Source organism: Panthera onca, chromosome A3 (assembly GCF_046562875.1).
Source record: "Panthera onca isolate mPanOnc1 chromosome A3, mPanOnc1 haplotype 2, whole genome shotgun sequence".
NCBI lineage: Eukaryota > Metazoa > Chordata > Mammalia > Carnivora > Felidae > Panthera > Panthera onca.
The window spans coordinates 94456198-94482145 of NC_138341.1; the positions used below are offsets into that span (position 1 = coordinate 94456198).

The 25948-nt window shown below is 42.3% G+C and overlaps 1 protein-coding gene across 1 annotated transcript in view; it reads left to right on the plus strand.

Moving 5' to 3' along the window:
* Window positions 1-15597, plus strand: part of LOC144615810 (uncharacterized) — a 32158-nt gene extending 16561 nt beyond the window's left edge. The window contains exons 3-5 of the mRNA XM_078443800.1: window positions 8603-8675; window positions 14338-14389; window positions 15482-15597. Coding sequence (XP_078299926.1) covers window positions 8603-8675; window positions 14338-14359 — 95 coding nt within the window. The 3' untranslated portion in view covers window positions 14360-14389; window positions 15482-15597. The remainder of the gene's footprint in view (window positions 1-8602; window positions 8676-14337; window positions 14390-15481) is intronic.
* The last annotated feature ends 10351 nt before the right edge of the window (window positions 15598-25948 follow it).

Here is a 25948-nt window from a genome sequence, read left to right on the forward strand (position 1 = left end):
CAGATACAGAACATTCTCATTGCCTCCAACAATTCTAGGGCACAGTGCTGGCCTTGTAGTGCCTGGCACATAGTAGGCACTCAATAATATTTGTTGAAATTGAATTTGAACACCTGGAAAAGTCTATTTCCAAGGATAAGAGATGTCTGGTATGGTCCCCCATACTCAAATGCTTAGATTGGCTGAGGAAAGCACAGTTTACCACAGAACTCTCAGCATGGAGTCACATATTATTCTACATATACCATCATTCCATCACTGAAGGCGGATGTCTGTCTTGTGGTTTTGCTTTGTTTTGTTTAGGGTACAAAGGATTATGCAATTCACTTTTGCATCTCTTCATATAGGATTTATGAGGTAGGATAGGAAAGATATCGCCAATCCCATTTTTAGGTGGGAGATGAGGGTTACAGGGGATTAACAGCTCACTGCTAGATGACAGAAAACATTGAGATGCCTGTCCATGGGGCCACACCTTCTTATTTAGTCTAGGGTTTTCCTAATTAGTGCAGTCTTCCCCACATGCACCCACAGACATTTTGGGGAAGTGCTTAATAAAGCTTCATTGAATTGTATTAAACAATTACATTAAAAATTAATTAAAATTGCCTTCCACTCACTATCATCATCACCACCACCATTTTTTATTTTTATTTATTAACAAAATTTTTTTAATGTTTATTTTTGAGAGAGAGAGAGAGGAGAGAGACAGAGTGTGAGTAGGCAAGGGGTAGAGAGAGAGGAATTCGAAGTAAGTTCCAGGCTCCAAGCTGTCAGCCCAGAGCCTGATGCGGGGCTCAAACCCACAAACTGTGAGATTGTGACCTGAGCTGAAGTCAGATGCTTAACCAACTGAGCCACCCAGGTGCCTCTACCACCACCATTTTTTTAAATTTGGCTATGTGGTGGGCAAAGTGCTAGACTTTTACATGTATTCTCTCATTTAATCCTGACCACAGTTTTTTTTTTATATATATAAATAATGCTTTCCCAAATTTACACATGAGGAGATGGAGCTTGTAAAGGGTGGGATGCAAGGAGGCACTGTCCTCCCATCTAGAACAGCAGTGGGGGCCTTTGGCCAGAACTGGAAGAGCTGGGCCACTCCCTGCATATGTGGCAAGGGTCACATTTATTCATTAATATTTTTCGCTTTCCTTCACCTTTGGCCATCTTGTCTTCTTTCCCATCACAGACAGTTTGACTTCATGGTTCAATGAGACCTACTGATTCTGGATATAAAGAAAGACTAAAATAATATCTTTGGTGCCAAGATGTGTAAGAGAGTATTCATTAGGAACATCTAAGGGCTTGAGAGTGGTGCTTTACAGAATATGATACTGAGTGCACAAAAGAAAAGAGGTCAACTTGGGAATGAAGGCCTCTGCTAATTTTTTTTTAAATTAATTTAAATTCAAGTTAGTTAACATACAATGTAGTCTTGGCTTCAGGAGTAGAACCCAGTGATTCATTTCTTACATATGACACCCAGTGCTCATCCTGAAAAGTGCCCTCCTTAACGCCCATCATCCATTTTCCATATTCCCCACCCACCTACCCTCCAGCATCCCTCAGTTTGTTCTTTGTACTTAGAAGTCTCTTATGATTTGCCTCCCTCTCTGTTTTTATCTTATTTTTAAAAAATTTAATTTTATTTTTCCTTGCCTTCCTCTAAATTACAGAAAGAGCCTCTGCTAATTCTACCTGTGCTCCATGGCTTGTCATGGACACAGGCTGTTATGATCCTGGGTGAACATGACTGGGGATAGTGTATCTGCAAAGGGAAGAGAGCTTTTGATCTGTATAACCCTTGATGAAATGTGTTTCCTATGAGCTAGGTTCCAACTGTCCAAATCCCCCCATGCTAGAAGGCATTATAACACCATTGGATCCCGATTAGTCTTTGTTTTCTCTACCTTACCTTCAGTGCCCTGAAAAAGTAATGATCATAAAATGGGGAGGGCAAAGAGAGGGTGGGAATCCATTTAGATATATACCTCTGAGGTCATGAATATCCCAAACCACACTCTTAACCACTGAACTGGTCTTTTGGATAGATATGGACAGACATGAAATGATTGTTGTAAAATTACCAAGAAATGCTTTCTACCTCTGCTAGAATCTTCCTAGCAGCAAAGGACAAGGGCTTATGGGAAATTGGGATTCATGATTCTGGGGACCAAATCGCAGCTCTTGGAGATATTAGCTTTGGGGTTGTTTCCAAATAAGGGAAGTAGAAAGACTGAAATATTCTTGAGGACTCATAAAGAGGACAAGCTACAATGTGGATGGACATAGGTGTGTGTGTACATGCATGAACACAGACACTTCTCCCATGGCTACATGTTCTAAGCCAGGTATTCAGACACCTGGTCATACCAATTACCAGGCTGCTTGCCTATGAGTGACAGGCTAGGCCATAAAGTTTGAATTTCTAGATTGTGGTAATTTTGTTGGGAGCAGATTTCAAAATCAAGGTAATCTCATAAAATTGGAGATAAAAGAGTTTCATAAATCCTATCCATTTGGGGGGTTACTTATACCCTGCTTTATTTCTAGTGAACTTGTGACTTCATAGAGTAACTGACAAAACTTTTGACAAGAAAAGTATTAATAAGTGTAATTAATAGAAAGCATAATGATTCAATGGTCAAAATGAAATAAGCCTGAAAAAAGTAAAAGCAAAATTAGAAAGTTATCACAAGATGTAGGCTCAGTTCTGGTGACAGTCAGCTGTAAAATATAAACTCAATAAAGAAGAAACACCTGGTTATCTGACAGCTCATTTGGGGCTGGGTTTTGGGTGATATTCTGAAGTAGAAGGAATCCACTTTGGTGGAGGGTTCCACTGTTGTACTAGCTCAGTGGGCAAGTTTGTCACGTGTTTCTGTGTCATGCCATGTTGATCATTATCAAGGCTTTCTAAACCTCATGTCACCTTCTCAAATAATCCCCATCTTCTCTCTTCACCCTGATGTGTGCTGGGTTGGCCAAAGGTGGTGGCTTTCACAGAATGGGTTGCAGATTGCTGAAAAGAATCTGGAGCACACAGACAAGTTTCATTCCAAAGTAGGCCATGGCTGAACCATCTCCCAGAAATAGGCACCTTACTGGACAGCTGTGATGAGCTATGAGGGCCACACTGCCTACCTGACCTGTTCCCTCAATGCTTTCATGTCTTGGCTGTAATCTGGTTCAGTGAGGCTCACCATCACCATGCTAAATTATAACTTCACCTATGTACTTCTGGTCCCTGCCCTCTTTCTGCTTTTCTTTTATTCTTATGTTTTACCCTCTGAGAGACTCTACACTTTATTTATGTTTATTGTTTACTCTCTGTCTTCCCTCCTGGGATGTAAGCTCCATGGGGGCAGAGATCTTTATCTGTTTGGTTCATAGACTTGTCCCAAATGCCCTAACACTTGCTACCATGTCCTAGGCACTCAATAAATATTTGTTAAATGAATGGATGAATGAATTCCTTGCAACTACTCAGCATGTCTATGGAAGTGAAGCCTGTTCTGGAGTTCTCTCTCTGTGTCTTATCCCTGTGGCTCATCCTTCCCTCCAACACGTGCTTAAGTCAGGGTAGCTTTTATCTTCTCTCCCAGAGCAGGAAAATGCTGCGAGTTAGGCCTATGAATCTTTCTGTCATGGGCCACGGCCATCAGCTCCCTCTCTCCCTCTCCTGTCATTGCCCAGTGGGCAGTATTTGTAGATCTGTTTTCTGGTTTAGAAGAACAGGAATTCTCTCTCAGGGCTGGAAGAAGAATCTTGGGTTTCAAGGCAAATGTTTCAATTATTAATATTAGGGGCTATTACCTCATCACATTAGCTTTAGTCCAAGGCACACTCCTCACTGTGTGGACCAGACTCCATGTCTCACTCTTTGGCTCCACAAGGTGCTATGTTATCCTATGTGGCTTCTTTCTGCCGCTATCATAGGCATCCTGTACCCCACAACCATAACTGCATCCTATTGCTGCTTCCCCACCCTCCTCCCTTCAGTGTGCCCCGTGAGAGCCTAAAAGGATTCAGCTTTATGGGGAACAATCCCATCTCACAGTTCTGTTCCTTCTCTTCAGCCACAACTGCCCGTTTCTTGAGTTCTCAGCAGGGCAGGTCCTTGTTATAGTTATGTAGCAGGCCGAGCCAGTCTTTGGAGTTCCCTTCCCAACCTCCAGCTCTAAATAGCCCTAAATTCTCACTCTCTCTCCTCTTTCCCTCCTTCCTATCAAGCTACTTGGATGGCTAGAGGTGCCCACTGAACTCCTAGCAGCTCCAAAAATGGCCCCTCACAGGGGGACTGGCCGGTTAAATAAGTCTGCCAGGAGAGGGCTTTGCTTACTACTCCCATAAAGTTCTAAGGTGGCATTTTAGGTATTTCAGAGAATGGGATGCTGATGTGAGATCAATGAGGCCTTTCCTACATCCTTCATTCTGCATTTGGAGCACCGTGCTCATTCTCAACATGGCACAGCCCTACAGTTTAGCCTGTGGCCTAGGAGTGTGGGCTAGTTTCATATGCTCTGCTCTTCACAAAAGCAGAGGAGGAACCTCAGGCTGGCTTCATCAACAGATGCTTTTTGCCTCTCCAAAGCACCCAGCTTGGTGCTCCCGATATGTTCCCTCAAACATTTGTTGGGGGTGGATTCCAAGGACTTCTTCTGACCTACGAGAATACAAAAGGGACCAAAGCAGCCATCACATGGAGTTCTTTTAAAACAACAGATTTCAGTGTTACACATCTAGTCATATACACATATACATTCTACAAAAAGACATTTTGTGCTCGGGCCCATTAAGAAAGAAATCCCACAGAGAGCTGAGCCAGACGTTTTCCTTTCAGGTCTTAAAATTAAGGATTCATTTTCGCAACATAAATTCCGCCCCCCCCTCACCAACCCCCACTGCAAAGGCATTTTAGGCTTATTCAACTGGCTTCTTAATTGGTCAACCTGTACTCATCACCCAGTGGAGAAGTGGGTTCTCTTCTTGCTTCCAACAAAGCCAGGCCTCACCAAGAGTGATGATGGTCCAAGGTCTCACCATGCTTGCCAGCTCTGCTGCCTTCATTGTATGTCAACAGCCCCTGCAGATGTCTCAGGGCAAAATAAATGACTTCCAGATGTGAAGAAAAGAACCAAATGCATTCATGCAGAAGTGAAGGGGGCATTGTTTTTCCTACGTTGAGGTCTCTTGGAAGGTATCAATGAACAACAAATTCTTTCTTAATATATCACAGGAAATCTAAAATGGAATGTATTGCCCAGCAAATAATTTCCTATTTTTCAGGCTGAGAAACCCAAACCTAGTTTCTTGTTAAGTACTAAGTCTCTCCAGGACAGCATTCGGCTGCTTACTCACTAGTCTGATTTAATAGCTCATTATTCAAATTTCAAAACAAATGCAAAGGTTTGCCAGAATGCTAAAATGAATTTCATAAACTGATGCTCCTTTTTTAGATCTGCTCTCCTCACTGGGGAAGGTCAGTCACCTTCTTGAAAATACTTTCTAAGTGGAAGCCTAGATACACACCATCTGCCTCTGTCATAAATAGATAATACAATTTTTAGTGTCCAGGAGAAAGGAAATGACTTTTTTTCCTTCCTAAGATGCTACTATCTATAAGTTGGATATGTGTGTATGTGTGATGATGATGATAATGATGATGATGATGATGACGATGATTGTGTGTATGTGTATGTGTGTAGTTTTTATGAATCATGAGAACAACCATGAACCAAAAGAGAGTGGTTATGAAACCAGCCCCAAGGAAAGGTGCCATGCCTTGGCACCAGGACTTTGACTTATGACAAATTTTCTCAGTTGACAATAGTCAATCTTTCACACACTTCCTTGGGACAGGATTATAATTTGAATCAGAAGGTTTTGTATTTCTGGAATCTACAAACAGGAAACTAAATTTAGCCTTACCTAGAATCCTTGCAAAGTTCTGAGCTCCACCATAGACTTGTCAGAGTTGCTTGATCTTGTTTTCTGCAAGACTAAAAGCAGGCATCTCAAAAGCTTGAGCATAGACTGCTCTGTTGTTTCCAGAACTGGCACCTTGTTTGAAATGACCTTGTTCATCACTTGCTTACTCTCCATGTCCCCACCTTCCAGGGGAATGAAAACCCAGGATAGGAGGGACTTCATTTCCTTCATGGCTGTGTCCCCAGTTCCTACCCAGTTCCTAAAGTGGATCCTGGTTCATTGTAGGCACTACAACTTTTGTAGAATGAAAGGATTGGGGACACTACTTCTTTGTGGAGCTCTGGAAAATCCAGGAGTTTTTTGATAGCATTGACTAATGACTAATTGCTTTGCACAAATGCAACCAAATAATTGGGAAATATTGGCCATACTATTGAGATGGACATGGTACATTCACTCATATTGATTTAACAGACTGTAGAGGAAATTAATGTTTTCTTACAAGGGAAATAATCAAAAGATACAGTGGCAGAACCCTAGGAGATGTAAGTTGAGTTATTAATATTTTAATGCTGATACAAATGAATGTTCTTTAAAACCAATTGGGCCCTTTAAAGAAAACAACCTCTATGTTCTGCAAATTAATTCCAATCACATCTTCAAGTCCATTATAGCCAAACTCAGAGTCCTCCCCTTCCGTCAGCTGTTGACTTTCTAAGTGTCCCAGGCAGCTGCGTGTCTGTCTGTGGCTCCCTGCAATGACTTGCCAAACCTAGCTTTCTTAAGGCTGCTGACTTCTATGGGGTGCCCTGACAAAGCCTGCACTCTGTGGAGGCTCAAGGCCCAGGCGTCCAGCCAGCCTGCGGCAGGAGTTCAGGGAGTCATGAAGTTCTCTTTAAAACCATGTCACGCTCATGTGATAACTGCTCCTCTGTGCTTATTTGAACTGTCCCTCCCAATTAGTGGTAATAAGTGACTCTGTAAAGATGAACAAACACAGTGCCTTCATTAGTCGGCACCAGCTCTGCTCGCCCCATCCTAAGCCCACATTCCCTGCCCTGTGCCAATCAGCCCCAGGAAATCCCCAGAGTATTCCTCCAATAGTGTTTGGAGAAAGCAAAACACATCTTACTCTGAGTGAATAAGGACCAGCAAAAGGCAAATTAATGACAACCCATTTGAAGAGTTTGCTTGAAATTATTGTATTCTGCCCATCCACCGAAAAATTGATTACTCCTAGGGAAGGGGGAAAAATCCAAATCAATAGACTAAAGCAAAATAGTCAAAAGGCATGCCCCAAACCCATTTATTTTATCTATTATCCTTCTTTGCTGCCCCCCTTTCCGTGTCTCTTCCCATGCATCCCTCTGCCCCTTCTCCATCCACACACATTTTTTTTTTAAAGAAATGAGGTATAATTTACAGGGCAGGAACTGTTTGGCCTTTTCAGATAAAGCACTAATGGCAGCTCAGGGAGAGCTGCATGGTTATACATCTCCCAGATGAACTGGGGGCCTGTGAACACCTTCAGTCCCAGCTTTGCTAGAACAGAGTCTGGGAGGATGCTGAGGGTTCCCTCCCTGTGGGCCAGAGAGAGATGCAAATGAGGCATTTGACTCCGGATGCCAGCCAGGCACATAGTGTTAACCCCTAGTTTCCCTGAGCTGCAGGGAAAACAGGAGTAGGAGTGATGTTCCTGCATAGACAAGGAGGCAGGGGGCAGGAACGGCTCCTTCACACCTGTTTAAATGTCCTGTGATCTTGGGGGTCTCACCAATGTCTCCAAATCTCACCTTCCCTGATGGGAAAATGAAAATGAAGATAACAAATTCGATAACAAATTTTGCACCCCCTCCCTCAGTAAACAGCAGAGGGTCTCCAACTTTATTTCAGAATAAATTCCCCACTCCCTTATGTGGAATTCAAGCCCTGTGGTCAGTCACCTGGTGCCTCACTTGTCCTTCTCCCTTGGGTATCTTAGGCCCTGGCCCCTTCCCTTAGCCTGGAAGGACTTTACCCTAGTTCTCTGCCTCTTAAAACCTCTCCAGTCAGGGACACTTGGGTTGGCCAGTTGGTTAAGCCTCAGACTGTTGGTTTCAGCTCAGGTCATGATCTAATGTTTTGTGAGTTTGTGAGTTCAAGGGCTGAGTTGGGCTCTGAGCTGACAGAGCAGAACCTGCCTGGGATTCTCTCTCCACTTTCTCTGCCCCTCCCCTGCTCATGTGTGCTTTCTCTGTCTCTCTGTCTCTCTGTCTGTCTGTCTGTCTGTCTCTCTCTTTCAAAGAAAAAAAACATTTTAAAAAAACCTTTAAAAGAAAAAAACCTCTTTAATCCTTTTAAGGGCCCAACTCAAATGCCACATTACCCATCTTCTCTGATGGATCCTCGTCATTTTTCTCACCCCCTCAGCACACCTGACCTTCACTGAGTGGATACAGATGGATGATTAATCAGCAACAACATTTCCAAGCACAGTATTATTTTTAATAATACTAAATGCTTCTCTGCCTTTCTTTCTTGAATCATCCTTCCACTCCTATTACCTAGTTGGCCCCCACATCTCTGACTCCCAACCAAACTTCGCCAGCCCTCAACACATCCCCAACATGTAACAGCATTTCTCCTTCACACGTGCTCATGGTTCTGCCTTTCTCTCATCCTGCAGGCCAGGGGACCATGGAATCGGGGCTACCAGACCTCCTGGCCACCAATCAGATGGCATCCTTCTTGTTACCAATGTAAGCAATGCATCGACCCATTTTAAAGGGAAACAAATCTTGCAGACTCCCAGTGTTGACTCATATTCATTATAATAAAACTGTCATTTAAGTATGTACAGATATATGTTCACCTTCTCAGACCACATCATATATGCAACTATTAAATATTTTGCAAATTCAAAGCAAGAAGAATCCTACAAAGCCAATAACATTCAAATTGTCATGGCTAATTTCACATCAGGGGTCATTTTGCAAAATCTAAATCTTTACTCACAGCATGAGTATGGTACTGGCCACTAGAGAGCACCTTCTTTCTTTCTTTTGTTTGGGGGGAGGTGTGTGGAGTCTAAATTTTTAATTAAGTCCAGCTAGTTCACATACAGTGCAATATTAGTTTCAGGTGTAGAAGTTAGTGATTCATCACTTACATACAGCACCCGGTAGACTGCATTTACTTTGATGTTTTTTTCAACATGACTGCACATCCTTTCCCCACCGCACATTGTTCCCTATTGAAACTACTACTAGTTTTTCATCAGTCCAGCCATGATGCATTTGGGTGTTAGTTGAGGCAGCTGGGATGGAGAATAGATTGGAAAGTGAAGAGTGAAAAGGGGGACTGTTTAGGAAGCCAGTGATTAGGATCTTGTCTCTCAGCTCTAAGTCATCCTTTATACTCTGCTCTGTAGTGCTAGGGTTCAGAATCTGCAAATCTCATCTCTGCTTTGCCCAGACTCTGGCAAAATGGGGTGCTCGAAGGAGACCGCAAGACTAGAGTAAGAAGGACTTTCTTTTTCCGGTCCTTCACATGGACATGGCCTTAGCCACACTTCCTGACTGCTTCCCATTCCCACTTACTTCCTGTCCTTGACAGCATCTCCCCAGCCTCACTTCACCCCAGCAGCAAATGCTCATCTTCCATTTGAGCAATTTGCAGTTGTTATAATACTTGCAGAACTACTTCCTCGTTCTGCTTAAAGACTCAGCACAGCTGGCCAGGGTCCCTCTTCAAGGGTCTGAATTTCAGTTCCATGGAGCCCCTTCTCTATGCTTCTAAGTTTCTGTACTTCAGCCTCTTCTCTTTTATCTCTCATGCCTAGAAATGGTACTTGCTTCCTGTGGTTGCTACTTTCAAGACTCCTTAGAGTTCACTTTTTACCCTTTCCATTACAGAGTGAATAACTCTTTTATTCCGTTTTTGTTAAAAACATATCAGGTGAGGCTTCTGACTTCCAACTGCTGCTGAAACCACTGCGGCAGCCTGGGCAAGATAAGACATTAAAATGGGAATGCAGAAAAGAGGATGGATTGGAAAGATATTTAGGAAATCGATTAATAAAAAAGTCATGGAAACTGGGGGATGGAGGAGAAAGGAAGAGAAAGGACTGATGCTTTCTAACATAAACAACTGGTGAAAGGAGGGGCCTGAAGTGAGGTAGGTGAGGTCTATATTTTCTGATGCTTTTGGCCATCCAGCATTCGTTCCCCCTTCTCTTGCAAGTTTCACTCCTATTATTGTTCCCATGTCCATCCTTGATCCTCTTAAGGATGACACAGTAATCCTCAGGTTGGGACAGGTTGTTCTGTCAGAAACCAGTCAGCACTATTCCCTCCCCTTGGCCCATCTAGGCTATAAAGCCCAGGAATTGGTTTTGTGTGGAAGGGACCCCACTGGCAGCATGTGTGAGTGAGCACATAGTCAGAGCTGCCCCACAAGGGTGAATCTGCCACGAATGAAGCCAGCCTTGATAAGGGAGGTCTAGGAAATAAGAAGAGTAATACCGGATGCAGAGACCAACTTGGCCCAACACCAGCCCTGCTTGGGGGCTCTAGTCATTGGCTCTAGCCAATTTACCCCAAAGGTTATTGCTTAGCTAAACCTTTATTGCTTAAGCCAGTTTGAGTTGCTTCCCAACTATTAGCAACTAATCATTCTAGGTATATGGTGGAGAATGCGGATAGAAATGGATGTGGGGGAAGTTGGTGAGTTCAGTTTTGGATCAGTTTTATTTAAGGTAACTCTAAGACTTCAAGAAGAAACTTTGTGGATATAAAAACAGTAATTTTTTTCTGAACCTTTGCTGCTTTCCAGGTACTCTTTCAAAGACATTAAGATCACTTAATATTTATATAACCAATTTACACAATAATTGCTATTGTTACTTCCATTTTACAAATAAGAATAGTGGATGATAGCAGTTAAGGACCTGCCTGAAGTCCTACCTTGCTCTTTGTAGCCTTATATTGCTTATCAATGAAGCTTTGTGATCCTGCAGCTTACAAGGGTACAATCCAAATATGGTCACTTTTGGAAATTTATCATCATCACATGTAACAGTGATTATTCTAATACACAAACAGACCTAAAATTCCAAGTCCCACTTGTAGGACATACCAAGCTGCTTGCTTCTTTGATTCTCCCCTCTACCTCCATTTCCTATTTCCCAGGATCATCGATGGCAAGTTTTGGTTGAGATCATCCAGAAGCCAGCCCTAATTTGAAGGGATTTGGGATTTGAAGGCTACTAGTTTGTTTGGAGATGGTGCCAAGCAGCATTCCCTGTAGGGGAGTAAGGAAGTGGGACAGAGAAAAAGAGAGGCTCAGTCCTTCTGGGCCCTGGGATATAGCACTCTTCAGACTTTTTCTCCAACTCCCATGGGTTGAGGGCTGCTCCTGGCGCATCAGCCCCTGGAACTTCTGACTTGCCCCATTCAAGGGCTAAGCAAATTCTGGAACAGAGAGGCTTCTGCTGGACAGCTTTCTTGGCCTCAGGGTCCTGGGCACTAAGAACAGGACAGAGGGTTGGCATGGGTAGGAATTGTTAGTCTCAAGGCAATGTGAACAGGGTATAAGCAGTGCCCATTGCAGAAGCAAAGGTGACATCAGTTTCTACTCCCTTGGGAAATAGCTGGCTCATCTCTGGTATTATCTCTAAGGTAGAAGCAAGGCTTTTACCACCAGTCTGATCCAGCCATCTCCTTTCACTCCCAAGCAAGGTCTCCTTCATGTAGCCTTGTGGTTGGAGTCAAGGGCTGTAATGAGGGAATACCAAATTTTCCTGGGTGACTATTAGACTGTATTTCCAAAGGCTGCAAGTATTGTAGTTTGGGTCATGGTCTACATGAGGTTAAGCATTTAGGTGTTTCCAAGCTTATTTTAATGGTTTTACTTGTGAGATACAAACATATGGATATTTAACATTATCTGTATGTTTCCACCATTTTTTCCTTCTATATCCTGGTATTTGTATATTGCCTTCTTGCATCCATGGTGCCTCTCCTGTTGATCGAAACCTCACTATTTCGATTTTCTCTTTAAAGGAACATACCTGTGGCAAATGATATTTTCCAAAAGTGGCCCAAGCACTATTTTGGGTCCCTCATGCTCTTCTATAACTTTGCTACTCCCTCTTTTTCCCTCCCTTTGAAGTTGGACACAGATTGTGGGGGGAGGGACGCTGTGACTTCTGAGGCCAAGTCATCAAAAGCCATACAACTTCCATCTGGCTCTGTCTGATTCCCCACACTGCCCCGGGAACCCAGCCCAGGTCCCAGAGAGAGGCTACAGGTAGGTGTTCTGGCCACATCCCCAGCCAAGATCTCAGCCAATAGCCAGCATCAAATGCCTTTGGGCAAGGGAATGAGAAGTCAGATGATTCCATCACTTAGCCTTGGAGTCTTCCAGCTCAGGCCTCAGACCTTTTGGAACAAAGACAAACTGTCCCTGCTCTGCACTGTCTGAATTTCTCACCTACAGAAACCATGAGCCAAACAAATGATTGTTTCATGCCACTAAGTTTTGGGGTCACCTTTATGCCACTGGGCATATCTTTCCTCAAAGGGGATCTGTGTGGTGGATCTCTGATGTCTACCACATCTCTACAGGCAGAAATCCTTTACCTTTTTCCATTCCAGAGAATGTGGCTGAGCAAACCAGAGGACTCAAACACACAAAGAATGCAGTGGCCCAATGTTATGAAGGGTCCCTGAGTTGGTCAGGGTGCTTTAATTACAAACAAAGGAAACAGATTCTGAATAACTTAGCAAAGCAGGGATGTATTGGAAGGACATGGGACATCTCCCAGGTTTCAAGAGGGAGGCTTCAACAGCTAGGTCTTAGGAAGGTCTGGGACCCAGCCATCCAGAGAGCTGGGAGGTAAACACACATGAGTGGCATCCTCACGACACCATCTTGGAATAAACTGGCTCCATGAATTTCTCTGTCTTTTACTTGGTCCAAGAATCAAATTCGGAGGGGAAGTAGTTTGACTGGCCTAGTGTGAGTCATGTGCTCACCCCTGGAATGGCCTGGGCCTGCTGACTGACACGTCTGCTGAGACTATACACGATGGTGGGGTGACAACAATCATAATTAACCTGCATTCGGCACTTAGAATGTGCCAAGCACATAGATTCAGTCACTTCATGTTCACCAGGAGGCAGGAGCTATGATTATCCTCCTTTTATAGATGAGGAGACTAAAGCTCAGAGAGGGTAAGTTGCTTGCTTAAGGCTGCTCAGCTGGTAAAAGTATCACCAGGGCTCAAGCACATTGACCTCATATTCTGAACTCTGAATTCCTACATTCACAGCTTCTCAAAGGCCCCTCACTGTAATGCTGCTCCTGGCCATAGTTACCCAAAGGTAAGTCAAGGGACCACTTGAAGAGGAATGGGTACTGGCCCAGGAAGCACAGTTGGTGCCACCATAGACATTAATGGTCCATTGATCAAAAAGAGAAGGTTTGGGATCGGAATCTGAGTCCAGAGAGGTAGGTAGCCATTAGACCAAACTGACTTATTGCAGAGCTGGGATATGCCCCAGGCCAAAAGACATGTGTATCTATTCCATCCAGACTTATCTGGAATAATCCCCCCAAAAGGGATAGCTACTTATTTTGGGGCTACAGCATTTGATGCTGTTGGTGGATTGGTGCCCTTGGCTGGCTTGGACACCCACACAACCTGACTCATACACAGATGGATTAGGGCCTTCCTCTCTGAGCAAACCACCTTGCGCACAGCGTCAAGGAGATCTCCATGTATATTGCTCTGCCTCCGTCCCTTTGTCCTCTAGATCTGAACCTTCTATGCAGCTAAACTGTCTTTCTTTCAATGGCCTTGAAAACCACTCACAGGTAAAATCCTCCTTAAACAGACATTAAAAACATGTCCAGCATGCAATTCAGTGTGACACACATAACAGGTACTCAACGCATGTTTGCCGTTGATAATAAAAAGACAAGATGTTAGGGGAAGTCATATTGTGATGTGGGGTGTTTCACCCCCTCAATCTATAAAGCAATTTCACCAAGAAGTATTCTTCCAGTACAACTTGCTGGTTTAAGCCTGTTCCCACTCAGCTTAATCACAATGATATTTAAGAATTAGTTGCAATCTTAAAAACTGAGAATAAACTGAGGGTTGATGATGGGTGGGAGGGAGGGGAAAGTGGGTGATGGGCATTGAGGAGGGCACCTGTTGGGATGAGCACTGGGTGTTGTATGGAAAGCAATTTGACAATAAATTTCATGTAAAAAATAATCCCATTTGACAGATAAAAAAAAAGAATTAGTTGCAATCCAAAGAAGGAGAATTTTGTTTAAAAAAATGATAATCTCTCTATGTACTGGTGGTATCCTTGAAGCAGCACATTTACACGCTTGTTCTTGTTCCAAAAGGACGAGATGTGGGAGATCCTAAGACGAGACCCTCATCTGAATTGATGTGAAGGTAATTCCAAGTGAATTTCTGATATTCCAAACTGCTTTTCTTTTTAATCAAAGACAATGGGAACACTTTTTAAACATCCTTTATGTTTATTAAGACAAAAATTTTATTTTATTTTTTCAAAGTTTATTTATTTATTTTGAGTTTGGGGGGCAGGAGTGAAGGGGAGGAGCAGAGAGAGAGAGGGAGAGAGAGAATACCAAGCAAGCTCTGTGCTGTCAGTGTGAAGCCTGACTTGGGGTTTGATCCCACTAACTGTGAGATCATGACCTGAGCTGAATTCAAGAGTCAGATGATTCTGTATGGCTTATTTCACTTAGCATCACACTCTCCAGTTCCATCCATGTTGCTACAAAAGGCCATATTTCATTTTTTCTCATTGCCACGTAGTATTCCATTGTGTATATAAACCACAATTTCTTTATCCATTCATCAGTTGATGGACATTTAGGCTCTTTCCATAATTTGGCTATTGTTGAGAGTGCCGCTATAAACATTGAGATACCATATGGTTTCACTCTTATGTGGATCCTGAGAAACATAACAGAAACCCATGGGGGAGGGGAAGGGAAAAAAAAAAAAAAAAGAGGTTAGAGTGGGAGAGAGCCAAAGCATAAGAGACTGTTAAAAACTGAGAACAAACTGAGGGTTGATGGGGGGTGGGAGGGAGGGCAGGGTGGGTGATGGGTATTGAGGAGGGAACCTTTTGGGATGAGCACTGGGTGTTGTATGGAAACCAATTTGACAGTAAATTTCATATATTAAAAAATAAAAAAAAAAATAAAGAGGTAAGTTAAAATGGAAAAAAAAAAAAAAAAAAAAAAAGAGTCAGATGATTAACCAACTGAGCCACCCAGAAGACCCTGGAGGAAGATTTTAAAACATTTTAAGTACACACAAAATTTCCATCATGCCCTATTTTTTTTCCTTTTCCTTCTTAAATTTTTGGAAAACATTTGGATCCTGGTAAGTGCTTTGTTATCCCAAACATAGGCTCTGCCTTGCAAGCCAGGCCAGTGACCCACAATTGTGAATATTCCTGAAAAGATGGTGATTGTATTTACCTCAAACTCCTGCTTGCTCACCCTCCTGTAGACCATCCACTGGTGGCACTATGGAATTTTATAATTAAACAACAGTGATTTCAAGAAACATTAATTGGTCGCTTTACTATGAAGAGCAAATAGTGTTGGATCCCTTTCTGATCCATCCTTCAGGTAGGTGCAAGATTAATTAGAATCTTTTTTTTAACATTTATTAATTTTTTTGAGAGAGACAGAGTACAAGCAGGGGAGGAAGAGAGAGAGAGAGGGAGATGCAGAATCTGAAGCAGGCTTCAGGCTTTGAGCTGTCAGCACAGAACCCGGTGCGGGGCTCGAACTCATTAACTGTGAGATCATGACCTGAGCCGAAGTCAGACGCTTAACCGACTGAGGCACCCAGGTGCCCCACGTTAGAATCTTTTATCACCTGTTATGAAAACTCACATCTGAAGGAGTGAAAAGAGGCTGCTCATTCTAGATGCCCTTGCACTGGAACTGAAAGTGGTACATGTCAAAAACCAAGGCTATTCTGAGGCTGTCCTCTTTTATCCAAGGCCCAACTAGTTGGCAATGCCTTGTCAAACTCTCCATATCAAGCCACCCAGCACACTTGGCATGTTTGATAAGTATATAAGAAAGTGACCTTGTGAAGGTGTTTTCCCTTACTTAGCAACTATTGCCCATCTCACTTGCTCCTGTACCCATTTTATTCCACCTTTTGTCCAGATCCCCAGAATGTGACCTGGAAATAAAGATTTATGTGCAAGTGATTTATTAAGGGAGTGCTCCTTGAGGAGCCAATTAGTGGGTGGAGGATGCAGAATGGGGACGAGACAGAATTCCCACGATGCTACTCAGGCAAAGTGATGCAAAGTGTCCTGTGATATTGTAATTAATAGTAAGAAATACATATTTGGTCTTTGTTCCTGTTTCTGGCACAGAACTCCTAAAATCCTTGAAATTTCCCCCCAGTGATGAGAAAGATAAAGGTGACTTCTGTTATGTTGATGAGGTGATTTTTTTAATATGAAATTTATTTTTTTTAAGTTTTTACTCAATGTAAAGTTTATGTTATTAAAAGCCTTCAATTTTCTTTTGATAAAGGATCAATAGATCCACCTCTATTATTTAGAGTACTTTTTATTATCTTATATTGTTCCCCAAATATGTACTTTTTAATGGCTAGGACAAAAACTTAACTAATGCTTACTATATTTCAGACCATATATGGTATAGGATTTACTGTTCTAGGTGTGTCACTTTTTTTTAATATGAAATTTATTGTCAAATTGGTTTCCATACAGCACCCAGTGCTCCTCCCAACAGGTGTCCTCCTCAATGCCCAACACCCACCCCTCCCTCCCACCCCCCATCAACCCTCAGTTTAGTCTCAGTTTTTAAGAGTCTCTTATGGTTTGCCTCCCTCCTTTTTTTTCTTTCCCCTCCACCATGGCCTTCTGTTAAGGTTCCAGGATCCACCTAAGAGTGAAAACATATGATATCTGACTTTCTATATATGACTTATTTCACTTAGCATAACACTCTCCAGTTCCATCCACGTTGCTACAAAAGGTCATATTTCATTTTTTCTCATTGCCAAGTAGTATTCCATTGTATATATAAACCACATATTCTTTATCCATTCATCAGTTGATGAACATTTAGGCTCTTTCCATAATTTGGCTATTGTTGAAAGTGCTGCTATAAACATTGGGGTACAAGTGCCCCTATGCATCAGCACTCCTGTATCCCTTGGGTAAATTCCTAGCAGTGCTATTGCTGGGTCACAGGGTAGATCTAGTTTTAATTTTTTGAGGAACCTGCACACTGTTTTCCAGAGTGGCTGCACCAGTTTGCATTCCTACCAACAGTGTATTATTTCTCTTCTTCTGATGGGTTTGGGGTGTCTTTGCTGTTCTGCTTCTAGTTCCTTTAGGTGTGCTGTTAGAGTCTGTATTTGGGATTTTTCTTGTTTCTTGAGATAGGCCTGGATTGCAATGTATTTTCCTCTCAGGACTGCCTTCGCTGCATCCCAAAGAATTTGGATTGTTGTATTTTCATTTTCCTTTGTTTCCATATATTTTTAAATTTCTTCTCTAATTGCCTGGTTGACCCATTCATTCTTTAGTAGGGTGTTTTTTAACCTCCATGCTTTTGGAGGTTTTCCAGACTTTTTCCTGGGTTGATTTCAAGCTTCATAGCATTGTGGTCCGAAAGTGTGCATGATATGATCTCAATTCTTTTATACTTATGAAGGGCTATTTTGTGACCCAGTATGGGATCTCTCTTGGAGAATGTTCCATGTGCACTCAAGAGGAAAGTATATTCTGTTGCTTTTGGATGCAGAGTTCTAAATATATCTGTCAAGTCCATCTGATCCCATGTATCATTTAGGGCCCTTGTTTCTTTACTGATCTTGTGTCCAGATGATCTATGCATTGTTGTAAGTGGGGTATTAAAGTCCCCTGCAATTACCGCATTCTTATCCATAAGGTTGCTCATGTTTGTGATTAATTGTTTTATATATTTGGGGCTCCTATATTCGGCGCATAGACATTTATAATTGTTAGCTCTTCCTGATGGATATACCCTGTAATTATTATATAATGCCCTTCTTCATCTCTTGTTACAGCCTTTAATTTAAAGTCTAATTTGTCTGATATAAGTATGGTTACTCCAGCTTTCTTTTGACTTCCAGTAGCTTGATAGATAGTTCTCCATCCCCTCACTTTCAATCTGAAGGTGTCCTCAGGTCTAAAATGAGTCTCTTGTAGACAGCAAATAGATGGGTCTTATTTTTTTATCCATTCTGATACCATATGTCTTTTGGTTGGAGCAGTTAGTCCATTTACATTCAGTGTTATTATAGAAAGATATGGGTTTAGAGTCATTGTGATGTCTGTAGGTTTCATGCTTGTAGTGGTGTCTTTGGTACTTTGTGGTCCTTGCAACATTTCATTCACAGAATCCCCCTTAGGATTTCTTGTGGGGCTGGTTTGGTGGTGATGAATTCCTTCAGTTTTGTTTGTTTGGGAAGACCTTTATCTCTCCTTCTATTCTGAATGACAGACTTGCTGGGTAAAGGATTCTTGGCTGCATATTTTTTCTGTTCATCACATTGAGGATTTCCTGCCATTCCTTTCTAGCCTGCCAAGTTTCAGTAGATAGGTCTGCTACTACCCTTATGTGTCTACCTTTGTATGTTAGGGCCCGTTTATCCTTAGCTGCTTTCAGAATTCTCTCTTTATCCTTGTATTTTGCCAGTTTCACTATGATATGTCATGCAGAAGATTGATTCAAGTTACGTCTGAAGGGAGTTCTCTGTGCCTCTTGGATTTCAATGCCTTTTTCCTTCCCCAGACCAGGGAAATTCCCAGCTATGATTCATTCAAGTACACCTTCAGCCCTTTTCTCTCCCTCTTCCTCTTCTGGAATTTCTATGATATGGATATTGTTCCATTTGATTGCATCACTTAGTTCTATAATTCTCCCCTCATACTCCTGAATTTTTTAAATCTTTTTGTCAGCTTCCTCTTTTTCCATAATTTTTCTTCTAATTCACCTATTCTCTCCTCTGCCTCTTCAATCCACGCTGTGGCCACCTCCATTTTATTTGGCACCTCATTTATAGCATTTTTTAGCTCCTCATGATTTTTCTTAGTCCCTTGATGTCTGTAGAAGAGATTCTCTTCTGTCCTCTATGCTTTTTTCAAGCCCAGAGATAATTTTATGACTATTATTCTAAATTTTTGTTCCATTATATTGCTTTAATTGGTTTTGATCAATTCACTAGCTGTTGCTACTTCCTGGAATTTATTCTGAGGAGAATTCTTCTGTTTCATCATTTTGGCTAGTTTTCTGTATCTTATGTGTTTTAAAAACTTGTGTGCTCTGCACCTGCGAGCACTGCTATATTAAAGGAGGGTCATACACTTTCCAGGTCCTGGCCCTTTAGGAGGTTTTTTTTTTCCGGGGATTGTTACTTACTCTCTGTGTTGTGACTTTGGTTATTTTGTTACCCTACTCATAGTAATATTTTGGACGCTCCACCAGGTGTGCTTTGATTTGTTCCTTGGAGTAGCCCTGTAAAGGAAAATAGATAGACAAACAGGAGACAAAAACATGCAAACACACAAATAACACAAACAGACAAATAAACAAAAATAAAACCCTAAAGACTAAAAACAAAAAACCCAATAACACTGAATACAAGCAAAGAAGAGGGTGGAGGCGGTGTTGATGAAATGAGAGAAATGGAGGTGGGGAAAATGTAACGAAGATAAAGTTACCCAGAGAGAGAGAAACTATATGGCTTGATTATTCCAGACAGAGAGAAAGGAGTGTAAAGAAGGAGGAGTACAACATATATCAAGACAATGGATTAAATATGTCTGTTTAGACAGACCAATAACCAGAGTAACCAGCCTGGGGGAGGGAAGAGATAAGGAGGAGAAAGGCGGGGGTGGTGGGGGGGGGGAATACATCTATATATCCAGAACTGACATAGAGTTAATCCAGGCAATGCTGCACTTCTTGTCGGGAGTAGCTGTCCACAGGATCTGTGCTGCTCTGGTGGATATGCTGTTACCCAGTAGGAAGGGGTGTGGTTTGGTCTAGACTGGACCCACCTCCACTATGGACCCTGGGAGTGATCCCTAAGGCTCTGCCATGGTGGTGGTGGCGGTGATGGGAGGGAATGGTGATCTCCCAGTCTCTTCTCCACAGAACCGACCGGGTGGACTCAGTTTGAGTCATCCTCACTGTGCCACGGGTGCAGACAGGGAGGTTCTTCTCTCTCCACCAACTCTCCTGACCCTGCACTTGGCTAGGATTCAAAGTCCCACTCCGTGTGCTCTGGCGCTGGGGAAGAGCCTCTCAGTGCGATATGTGGTCCCAGGTGGCTTTATCTGTGCTGCCGCCTGTGCCACTGCACCTCAGGGAGGACCGCCTTCTTCTACTGTGGACTGAGCCACCGCCCTCGCCGTGAGCCCCCAGGGTGGTGGATGCAGGCAGGCTTTGTATTTTCCCACAGCACTCCAGAGAAATGGCGGCCTTATCCTTCTGAAGACTGAGTCCTCAGCCCAGCCACTGTGCCGGGGGGAGGGGGGGGCAGACGCAGGCAGGTTCTGTGCTGTCACACAGCCCTCCAGGGAGGGAACCACTTTCTCCAGCTGAGGACTGAGCCCCTGACTTACAACCACACCCAGGCCTGGCTCCCCTTCTCCCCAGGTGTGGGAACAGGGAGCCAGTTCCAGTCCAAAGAAAGCCCTGCAGTTAGAGATCAGATCCCTCTTAGTCTCATTCCGAGGTCTTTCTCCTGTCCAGATACAGTCCTGCACTTCCCTAGCTGCTCTTTTCCTTCCCTTTGTGTCTCCACAGAAGGGGGTGCCTCCCCTCCATGTTCACGTGGCCTTTTTTTTATCTCTCCCAGTTCACAGTTGCCCACTTATCTTTTTTCCAGCTTTCCCATTTTCTTCTTAGTAAATTCAGTCTCTTTTCCTCCCAGGCTCTGGTGTTCAAAGTCCTTTGGTTTCTACACTTCTTTGTTTGAGAGACGTGGGACATACAGATTCCCCCTACTTCTCTGCCATGTTGGCTGCCTCCTGATGTGGTGACTTTTCAATCCCACCTAAGGATGGGGTCTGGCTGCCAGTGAAACCAACCTTGACATTAGAGGGTTGGAACTTTCCTGGCCTCTAAAAAGAGGGGAGGGCCTGGAGATTGAGTTCAATTGTCAACAGCCAACGATTTAACCCATAACATCTATGTAAATGAAGCCTCCATAAAATCCCTAAAGGATGGGGTTCGGAAAGCTTATTGGTTGGTGAACATGCTCAGAGAGGGCATGGAAGCTCCCAGCCTTTCCCCACTTACCTTGCCCTGTGCATTTCTTCTATTTGGCTGTTCCTGAATTGTATCCTTTTATAATAAACCTCTAATCCAGTCAGTGAAATGTTTTTCTGAGTTCTCTGAGCTGTTTTAGCACATTCATCAAACCCAGGGAGGGAGTCGTTGGAACATTTGATCTATTGCTGGTTGGTCAGAAGCATAGGTGACAACCTGAGCTTGAGACTGGTGTCTGAACTGGGGTCTAGGCAGTCTTATAGGACTGAGCCCTTAACCTGGGAGATAGTGTCAGAAATGAGTTGAATCATAGGACACTCAGCTGGTGTCAATCACTCGGTGGAGGGAAAACCCCATACATTGGAATTGGGTAAAGAATCTTAGGTCCATTTCCAGGCATTCCCCAGAATGGGCTCTAGGAGCCTCTAAGAGGCAGGAATACAGGCTCTTGTCAGGAAAAGCACATCAAAGCTAGAGACACCCCAAAATAGTAAAAAGTGATCTGTGGGGATCTAACAGAAGCAACAATGTTGTCTACTACCCATTCCTAATGGAGAGAGTAGCTTGTGTGAGCATGGGGGTGGAGTGGGGCTGAAGTGGGAAATGTTAAGGAAGAGTCTAGGGTATAGGGGGCCTCCAATATTTGGGTGTCTTCCAGATATCCCATATTCATAGCAAAGTCTCAGTCTTTATCAATCATATACTTAACCTGGGTCATAGAAAATGGTAATATTGGGAGTCTGGCCTATGCTGCAATTCATCAATGAACATTATCATTTTCAGACTTGTTTTCCAATGGACTCATTGTGTCAGCTCTCAACAGGAAGGGCATCATTCAGTAGGGTCACTGTTTCCAAAGGTCTTCCAGCTGCACTACCCGGATACAATACTCATTCTCCAGCCACTGGAAATGCCTCACTGCTATCTTCAGCTCATCTGATACCTGTAGTCCAGTACCTTCTTTCCTCTTTAAACTGCTCTATGGGTACCCAAGCTCTCAAAGCCTGACCTGCAGAGATGGTGTAAGTCATAAGGAACCACAAACAGTAACTTAATGTTTCATTACATTGTTGTTTAAAATAGAATCTATCCTGAGTTATAAAGACTCTCTCACATACCTCATTGTCTATTCCAAACACCCTGTGTTTCTTATGAACGTCTGCTTCCATGCAACCCCACTCGTGGCACTAATTTTTGTTATAGCAAGGCTCTCTGATTACAGGAAACAGAGGCTCACTTGAATGAACTAGGAACAAAGAGATTTATTGTAACTTATTATGATGTAAAGTTGAACTTGGAATGATATTCAAAGCCATCAGGAATTCTTGAACTCTCTCAGAACCCTGACTTTTCTCTTTATCTCTCCTCTGCTTTTCTTTCATTTGTTGATTCTAGTTAATTCTCTCTCTATTTTTTTCAATCTCATTAGTTTTTGCCTATTCATAGTTTCTAATCTCTTATACTTTCAGTTTGAATTGGCATATCATGACCATAAAGTTTCTGCTTTCACTGATGTCTGGCAAATTCTCTCTGTTCTTTCAGTGATGCAAACAGAGGTTTGAAAAGTGCTTGCATATTGTTAGGGTTTGTCTTTTATTGCTCTTGGAACTCTTTGATCACCCTGTCAATGACCCTGAGTTAGCCTACTGGAGAGACATGCAGACGATGACCAAGGACCTTTGCCAATAGCCTGCCAACCTCCTGTCATAGGAGTGAGGCCATCCTGAACCACCCAGTACAGTGGAAGCCCTAGCTGACTAAAGTAGCACAAGTGAGCCCAGGCAGGAGCAGCTGAAGAACCATGCAGCTAAGCTCAGCTCAGGTCATTAACCCATACATGATTTTGTTTTAAGCCACTAAGATTTGGACCTATTTGTTATGCTGCAAAAGCAAACTGATACATCATGCAAATCAGGGACAAAACCCAAGGTCAGTGGATATAATCCTTTTACTGGGAAGGGAAGCACATATTTGGAAAAAGCAATACAACCTACAACAACATCTGTTTTCCATACAACACAGAGTCATCCTTAGTGGTAGAGATTGTGTCTTGTTTATTTAGTATTCTCATCACCCTGAACAATATTTGGCATCTAGTATGTGTGCTCAAATGAATGTATGTCAAAATTAAAAAAGGGCATTCTCTGTCCTCAAGATGCTTGCTGTCTACTTATGGAGATAAGATACATATTCAAATAACAACGTCAGAAAACAATAAAAAGTGCCATGGAAAGTGCTAAGTTCCACCAAGGTAGATGACAAAGCAACTATTTCTATCTGGAGGCAAGGAAATCCAGAAAGATATCCTGTAAGTTGTGGCATTTAAACTTGGCTTAAAGGATGGGGAGGATATTAAAAGGAACTGGTGAATAAGACAGTCATTGTTAATTGTATGAGAAAAAATGAAGAAGCTAAACTTACTGCTCCTATTAGGGATAAGGCAAAAATCCTGATTTGCTTGAAGCATGATGTGATACAGATGGACTTAAGACCAGAAAGGAAGAATATTGCTAGACTGCATTGAGGTTTAACAAATGATTTGAATTATCCAGGAGCAGCCAAATGACAACATATTGTTATGCCACATGGGATAGAATATTTGTAATAAAAAAAAATTTGTTTAAGAAAATCATTTAATGACATAGGTTATAATTAAATGGCTAAAAATAATATAAATCCACATTCTAGTTTTATTAAATCATATAAAATTTTAAGTCTTGTGAACTTTAAACTTAAAACTTTAATAGATATGATTAAGCCACTAATCAAAGTGGTAATGAATTGCTGGTAGTGTAATTTTGTCAAGCACTATACTAAGTGCTCTATATGCATTAGCTCATTTATTTATCACAACCCCATGAGGTAGATGTTGTTATCATCCACCTGTAGCCAACATGGTGAATAGGCATGGCTTAAGCATGGTTGTAATGCCAAATTAGCTTCATTTGTGCCACTGCTTTTTGACATTAATTTTTTGGACTCATTTTCCTCTTGTGCATGGATGAAACTTAGGATATCTCATGCATTTTCTGGCCACCTCATGTAATAAAATACCATCGGGTCAATAATTAATATGCTAGTCCAGGGTGTAGCCAATCCTTTACACATGATTGATGGTTACATTTTTTCCCCCTTCTCATTCTGGGAGATTGAGTTCCAGGGAGTAGGTGGAGTGTTGGATTGGTGATGGGAGGAACAAAGGCAGGAAGGCTGTTACTTGGTCACTGGATAATGTGAAGAACTTATGTTGGCACTCTCTGGGGTAGCAGGTCTTAAGTCTAACACTTTTCCACAAGGCAGTGTTTGTGGGTTCTCCCACTTGCCTTGGGACTTGCCACCTTTGATTCTTTCATTACTGATGAAAGGATCTCTCTTTAGATATTCTCTTATGATTCCTTCCTCAGCCAAAAGTCACCTGATAGTACCTCTACCTTCTTTCACTTTTTTTCTTATCCAGATGACTCAGAGGAAGCTTTTAGGATGATCTCATGATGTTTCTCTTTCATGGATGACACACGAGAAAGACTGATACATCCTTTGTCCTTCCAGACCCTGGGAGTGAATGTCCCCAGGACAGCCACCATGGGTTCCTTCTGCCATTAGAATAGATGGCTTGACCCTTGCCTCTTAGGGTCTCTTGCTCAGGTCACACCAGTCCACTGTGTCTCTATGGCTTCAGGAGACCTTACCATGCCCTTTGACTTCTCTATACAGGCTTCTTCCTTGACTTGAAGTGAACAGGGGAACACTCAACCCTTTCTCCAATGTGAGAATGCAGGACTCAGAGCAGTAAGTACTCTTTCAAAACTTTTCTCCTTTCTTCTTCAATAGCCCCCAACCCTTTTATTTCTATTCTGTGGGTGAACAATTAAGATTCACATAGCCAGTGTCAACCACTTCTTTTGCAAAACTTACATCATGGTCTTGCAACTCATTTGGAAGGAGCATGATTGTCCTGGGCTAAGACCTACTTGAATATCTTGTTAGATCCCATTTTAAAGTCGAGGACCCAGTGGAAAAGAAAAATGAAATAATTCCAATCTTGATAATGTAGTTTCAGACCCCAGACTCTAAATTTCTCTTCTGACCTGTTCCATACACGTGTACAAAGGACAAGTCTGGAATAAACTTACCAAGATGTTAAACAGAAATTTTTGAGCAGAGGGAGTAATTTTGTATTTCCTTCTGTATGTTTGTCTATGTTTCACACATTTTCATATATATATATATATATATATATATATATATATATATATATGAAATAAGAAAAGTTACATTTTAAGGATTATTCTGGCAAAAACAGTCAGGGACAGTTTGTTGTGATGAGAAACTGGAGACAGGAATGGTAGGTAAGACAATGTCGAAATAATTAAGAAATAAGAATGCAACAGTATCATTATAATAAAACAGAGCAATTGCTGAGGGCCAAGCACTCTATTTATGACATTCTGACTTGATCCCCTCAGTAGCCCACTGTGCAGGTACTCTTGTGACTCCAAATTTAGAGTTGAGGACAGAGTTGTCTGACCCCCTCCATATATTGCAAGTGCCCTGAGGACAAGAACCTATGGTGCTCATAATTTTTCTGCATGCCTAAGACAGAGTTGGCACGTTGTGTGTGCTCAGTACACATACATTTGCTGAACTAGAGAGGGCAAGGTGATAATAATTGGAG